The sequence below is a fragment of the Mixophyes fleayi genome, chromosome 5, assembly GCF_038048845.1.
Source record: "Mixophyes fleayi isolate aMixFle1 chromosome 5, aMixFle1.hap1, whole genome shotgun sequence".
NCBI classification, from domain to species: Eukaryota; Metazoa; Chordata; class Amphibia; order Anura; family Limnodynastidae; genus Mixophyes; species Mixophyes fleayi.
Window position 1 is genome coordinate 169,034,840 of NC_134406.1, and position 6,000 is coordinate 169,040,839.

The following is a 6,000-nucleotide window of genomic DNA, read 5'->3' on the forward strand; positions in this document are numbered from 1 at the left end:
GGCATTAGCCATCGGGCACAAGCTCTGAAAATCTTTGATTTTAGAAATTTGTTAAACTGTGCAAAATAGCAGTCCCCATAGACCATCTATGGAGTTCAAAGAAAAATGCAAAGCAGCAGATATCTACAATATCTACAGCAAATATGAGAACAAAATAGCTACTTAAGGCTCCAATGGCAAGATAAGACCATGTGTGCCCAGCTTTACTTAGATTTTCACTAGGTCACCATCACTGGTTGCCCTCATTACTTTGAACCTAATCAAATTTAGAAGTACCACATCTATACAAGACAACCAAACAGAAGATATATATATATATATATATATATATATATATATATATATACATATATATATATATATATATAAAACATTGCTTTCAACAGATTTATATTTTAAAGCATCTTAAAATAGGCTCCAAATTTCCAAGCTACAGAGCAGGTTTAGGCAATCTGTTAGATCTCCACCTGTTGCGGAAAACATGTCCCATAAGCGACTACCATAGGATGCTGGGACTAGTAGTTTCAAAAACAGGCAGAGAGCCACAGTGTGTCTGCCACTGTTTTAGAGGATATGCCTTGTACGTTAGTATCTGTGGTATTATGAGCAGAAAGGCCAGGTGTGGGTGAACACCGTAATTGCTGGAACGCCGGAATGATTTGTCTCTTTGCAGCGCCCTCTGCTGCTTGGTGTCTTGAGTGAAGCTTGCTGTGCTTTCTCTCTGTATAGTGCATTAGATTGCTTATGTATATCTATACATCTATATATTACATATATATACATCATAGCTTTATAATTTAGCCACCCATTCCAGCTGCCAGAATTGGGCTCACAGTATCTTAGACAATTAATCCAAGTGGGGCTCAGAGTACCCTAACCATTAATTTCGGCAGCTGTAATGGGGCTCAGAATACCATAACCATCGATTCTGGCTGCTGGAATGGATGTCTTAGTACCTTAGTCATCCATATCGGGGGTCGGAATGGATGTCTGAGTACCTTAACCATCCACTTTGGCACCCGTAATGAATAGGTAAGGTACTCACAGACTCATTCCAGCACCCGTAATGGAGAGCACTGGAACTCTGAGACCCATTCCGTCACCTGGAATGGAATGTTAAGGTACTGGCAGACCCATTCAGGCAACCGGAATGAATAGCTATAGTACTCTGAAGCCCATTCTGGCACCTGGAATGAATGGCTAAGGCACTGGCAGACCCATTCCAGCACCCGGATTGGATAGATATGTAACGCTAAGACCCATTCCAGCATGTGGAATAGATGGCTAAAGTACTCACAGACTCATTCCAGATAACTATAACGGATAAATAAATATATATATATATATATATATATATCTATATCTATATCTATATCTATATATATATATATATATATATATATATATATACACACAATATATAAGCAATACAAAATGTGGAGTAGTTGTTCCACATATTGCACAGAACATATTTGTGTAGTATAACAGAATGCACTACATTGGAAGAGAAGACACTCCAGACACTAAGCAGCAGGGGACGCTGTAGAGGGCTGACTCATTCCGGCGTTCTGGCATTCCGGCTGTTCCACAATCCGAGAGAGGCCTTGCATACTGACAGTAACCAACCTTCCAAAAGAGATGACTGTGCCAGCTCCCCACGATCTTCTGGAAAGGATTCAAGCAACCTCTTAAAAAGTCGCCCTAAGTCCGAGTAACTCCTATGCAAGTATAAAATATTCCTGTCTGACCACTCAGTCCTGATCTCGAAAAACTCCTCCTCGTCACCTTTCCGGTTTATGATAAGTCTTCTGATCCCGTTCACCCAGCAGTCCTTAACAAACATGTTCACCAGGGAGGTGCCCTCAAACACAGCCGATGCCATCCTCAGCCCACTGCAGACCCTGGCACCCACATCCCAACAGGAGTCACAGTGTCCTCGGGTCTTTTCAAAACTTGGCAAATGTCTGAGTACCAGGAGAAGATCCCTTTACAGATGTAACGCGATCCTCCCAGAGAGCTGCTGTGTGCAGATGTGACCGACTTGGAGGCAAAACAGATCTTGCTTTTCTCAACCGCCTGACACAGTTCCAGGACTGATCAGATTGTAAAGTAACTAGATCCCAGCGCACTGAGAGCGCATCTATATCAGTTGCACGGGCAGCATTGTTATCAGAGGAGCTCTTGTTCCCTGTGCCCTGCTACTGTCAAGTAGTCTGAAAACTTCCATTTGCTGACTCCCAGGGCAGACTGACTGTAAATAAGATCCTCTGGATCTGTCTGCCGTTATCTCGTTTCGTTTGCAAATGCAAATCACATTAACAAAAACAATTACAATGTAAAGGCTACATCAAAAGAAAGCAAGATGCCCTGGAGATTTAGCAGTCACTAATTACCTCTTTAAAGTGTGTAAGAGGATTTACCTTTTTCTGTAAGGATAAAGGTAAATTGAATTTAGTAGGATCCCCAAATAAGCGAGCAATGAGGTGCAGTGAAGGATGCCGAGGGTGATGCTGTCAGGATGAGGGCGATGGCAGGCTACGTGTCCGCTTCAACTTCTTGTTTCCCACCCCCCGGCTGCCTGTGGAAGTCTTGTGTTACTGAGTATACTGGACCTCCCTCTCTCCCACACGTTGCTCACTGCAGAGACCAGGGAGGAAGACGGAGGCTGAGGCTCTTCTTTAACTTTGCTGCTCTGTATCCGCTGAGAGGGGCTGGCTCTACAATGCCAGGAATGCTGATCACTCCACACTGAGGTCAGACTCCCTCTTCGAGCTGTCACATGCCAGGCTACAGAGAGGCAGAGGGTATTTAACATGGCACCGCCCTCTGCACCCTCCCGAAATATACTCACTGTTCTGTGATCACAGACATAAACAGGTTTTGTCCTTCTTCAACAATCAAAACATACAAATAGCACAAAACTTTTTGGTAAAACAAAAGACAATTGTTTAGATTAGGAATAACTCTTTTGAAAGTATTATTATTATTATCGTTTTGTTTTTTGGGGTGGCACAAGATTTCCGCGGCGCCGCACACAGTTCAAACAGTAGACTATACAGGGTGAAACAGTACAGAACAATCAACAAAAAATACCAATAGTTCAGAAACTCCAGGCAGTCTAATGCAGTAAAGACGGAGCAGAAGAACAGGTGTGGAGACAAGAGGGAAGAGGGCCCTGCGCATAAGAGCTTACATCCTAAGGGAGGGTGAACAAACAGGCACAAGGGGAGCCAGTTGGAGCAAGGGGGAGAGAAAATGGGGGCCGGAGGAGAGAGGGGGAGATCGAGCGGATGAGATGTAGGGGTTAAATGGATGGTTGGTAGGCTTTAAGGAATAGGTGAGTTTTAAGTGCCCGTTTGAAGGAGCACAGATTAGGAGAGAGATGGATGGAGCAAGGGGGGTCATTCCAGTGAAGGGGGGCCGCACGGGAGAAGTCTTGGATTCTGGAGTGGGAAGAGGTGATCAGGGTGAAGGAGAGAAGGCGGTCATTGGCCGAGCGCAGGGAGCGGGCAGGAGTGTGACTGGAGAGGAGGTTAGAGATATAAGGGACAGTGGACTGGGAGAGAGCCTTGTACGTGGTGGTAAGGAGTTTGAAATGGATTCTGTAGGGGAAGGGGAGCCAGTGTAAGGCATGGCAGAGAGGGGAGGCAGAGGAGGAGCGGCGTGAAAGGAAGATGAGTCTTGCAGCCGCGTTGAGTTTAGAGCGGAGGGGGGCGAGATGGCAGTGGGGGAGGCTAGTGAGGAGGTTGCAATAATCGAGGCGGGAGATGATGAGTGCGTGGATGATAGTTTTGGTGCGTCCTGAGAGAGAAAGGGACGGATGCGGGCGATGTTGCGTAGCTAGAAGCGACAGACTTGGGCGAGGGATTGAATGTGGGGGGCAAAAGAGAGAGGAGTCGAGAGTGACACCCAGGCAGCAGAGTTGGGTGACAGAGGAGATGGTGGAGTTGGTAACAATGATAGGTCATGGTGGGATGGGAGTCTGGGCGGGGGAAAGACAATGAGGTCAGTTTTAGAGATGTTAATTTTGAGAAAGCGCGAGGACATCCAGGAGGAGATGGCAGTGAGGCAGTCAGATACACAAGAGAGGAGCGTGGATGAAAGATCAGGACAAGAGATGTAGAGTTGAATGTCGTCAGCATAAAGGTGATACTGAAGGCCGAAGGAGGAGATGAGAGCACCAAGGGAGGAAGTATAGAGCGAAAAGAGTAGAGGGCCGGGAACAGAGCCCTGAGGGACTCCTATAGGGAGAGGGGAAGGGGTGGAGGAGGAAGCAAACGTGGAGACAGAGAAGGAGCGGTTAGCCAGGTATGAGGTGAACCAGGCGTGGACAGAATCAGAGAGGCCGAGAGAGAGAAGAGTTTGCAGCAGGAGGGGGTGGTCAATGGTGTCGAAAGCCGCGGAGAGGTCAAGGAGGATGGAGCACAGTATTGATAGAGTACAGTATTGACACATAAGGTATTGATGGAGCATAGATTTGCCAATGTATATATATAATGCAAAAAACTAAGGTGTGCAATCTGTTTTGTCTGGTCCATCAAACAGCTCATTGGTATGTTTTTTGAGCAGTTGTACCTGGTATATTCTAACGTGGAGAATATACCTTTTTCACCAATATCAGAGCAGTTGGCCTTTCAGTCAAGTGTTTAATTCAGATTTATCTATCTTACCTCTCTCTATTTTTTTAAAGTCAATAATTCTTTTTCTTGCCAAGCGTGATCTTAAGGGCACTTAAGAACTGACATTTGAGTGATGTGTTTTACATGTGTTTTTAGTGTATTTAGAACGCATGTAAACACTATTTGTTCCATTTCCGTGTGAGTGCCAAGTTTCATTGCATTTCAATTTATTTAATTGTCTCTAAAACACGAGACAAAATGCACATTTTTGAATGCATTTGCATTTGATATGCGTTTTTTTCTAACGTTCTTAGGCTACTCACCCACTGGCATTTGAGATGTGTTTTTTTAATGCTAGTTAAATTACTATTGAAAACACAAACATGTTCAATACATGTTTGATGTACCTTTTTTATTGTGTTTTTCTTAGTATTTTATGAATGATTGTATAGATTCATATGTGTTCGAACAAAGGAAAATGCAACACATCTAATGCACATAATTCAAACTTCAGTTGGTATTTACCCTTAAGGAGATTTTTCACCTAGATATTTATATTCTACGAATAAGACATGCAGTACAGGCGCGCACTTAGGGGGAGTTCCAGTTGCCCAGAAACCCCACACCCTTTTTCGGCCCAGGCATGGTGTTGTGAGCTGAATGACAGGCAGGTCCCTGCTGCTGGACCAGCCATTCCCCCACTAATTTCTTCTCCACCTTCTCCTGCTGAACTGTGGAACTGACATATGTGTTGTCCTAGGCTGAGCAAGCTACAATACAAACTCTGCTGCAGAAGGCGAATGAGCAACGCTCTTTTGAAGACTTTTGGGCCTCATTAGAGTCAGATGCAAAGTCCATTTCAGGCGCATCCTGCACATTTCCACTGATGGGGCATGTGCAGTAAGCAACAGTTCCCTGCAGTTCCGTCTGCTTTTCAGACGCAGTGTACACTGCAACAGCTTGCATCTCAGTACGAGGGAAAGGGTGGAACACGGAATTATGTAGGCATGACTGTGAATAATTCAGATACTATGGGCGTCTACCCGCAACAACTACCCAAGACGCAGACGGAACACACGTCAAACAAGACTGAAAAAGTGCAGCAGGAATTAGGTGGCGCAAGTAGTTAGCTAGCTGGGAGAACTGGTTGCAGCTTGGTAGGGTATTACGAGTGGGATGCAACTGGGGTTGTATGTCACTCATAATCCCCTACCAAGCGGCACACTCCCACTCCTACTCTTTCATGTAAGTCTTAGATGCACATTGCATCTGACTCTAAATGAAGCCCTTTGTGTAACCAGAAAGTTGCCACTAATCTGGTTGCTTTTTACTTCTCTTTCTGTTATGTAACAAACACCTGCTGTTAAATAAGGTGTCCCAT

At 44.8% G+C, this 6,000-nt stretch overlaps 1 protein-coding gene across 1 annotated transcript in view; it reads right to left on the reverse strand.

The window, feature by feature from the left end:
* Positions 1 to 2,776, reverse strand: part of PXDC1 (PX domain containing 1) — a 59,453-nt gene extending 56,677 nt beyond the window's left edge. Inside the window, exon 1 of the mRNA XM_075213002.1 lies at positions 1,627 to 2,776. Within this exon, the coding sequence (XP_075069103.1) occupies positions 1,627 to 1,882 (256 nt within the window). The 5' untranslated portion in view covers positions 1,883 to 2,776. The remainder of the gene's footprint in view (positions 1 to 1,626) is intronic.
* Between the last annotated feature and the right edge of the window lie 3,224 nt (positions 2,777 to 6,000).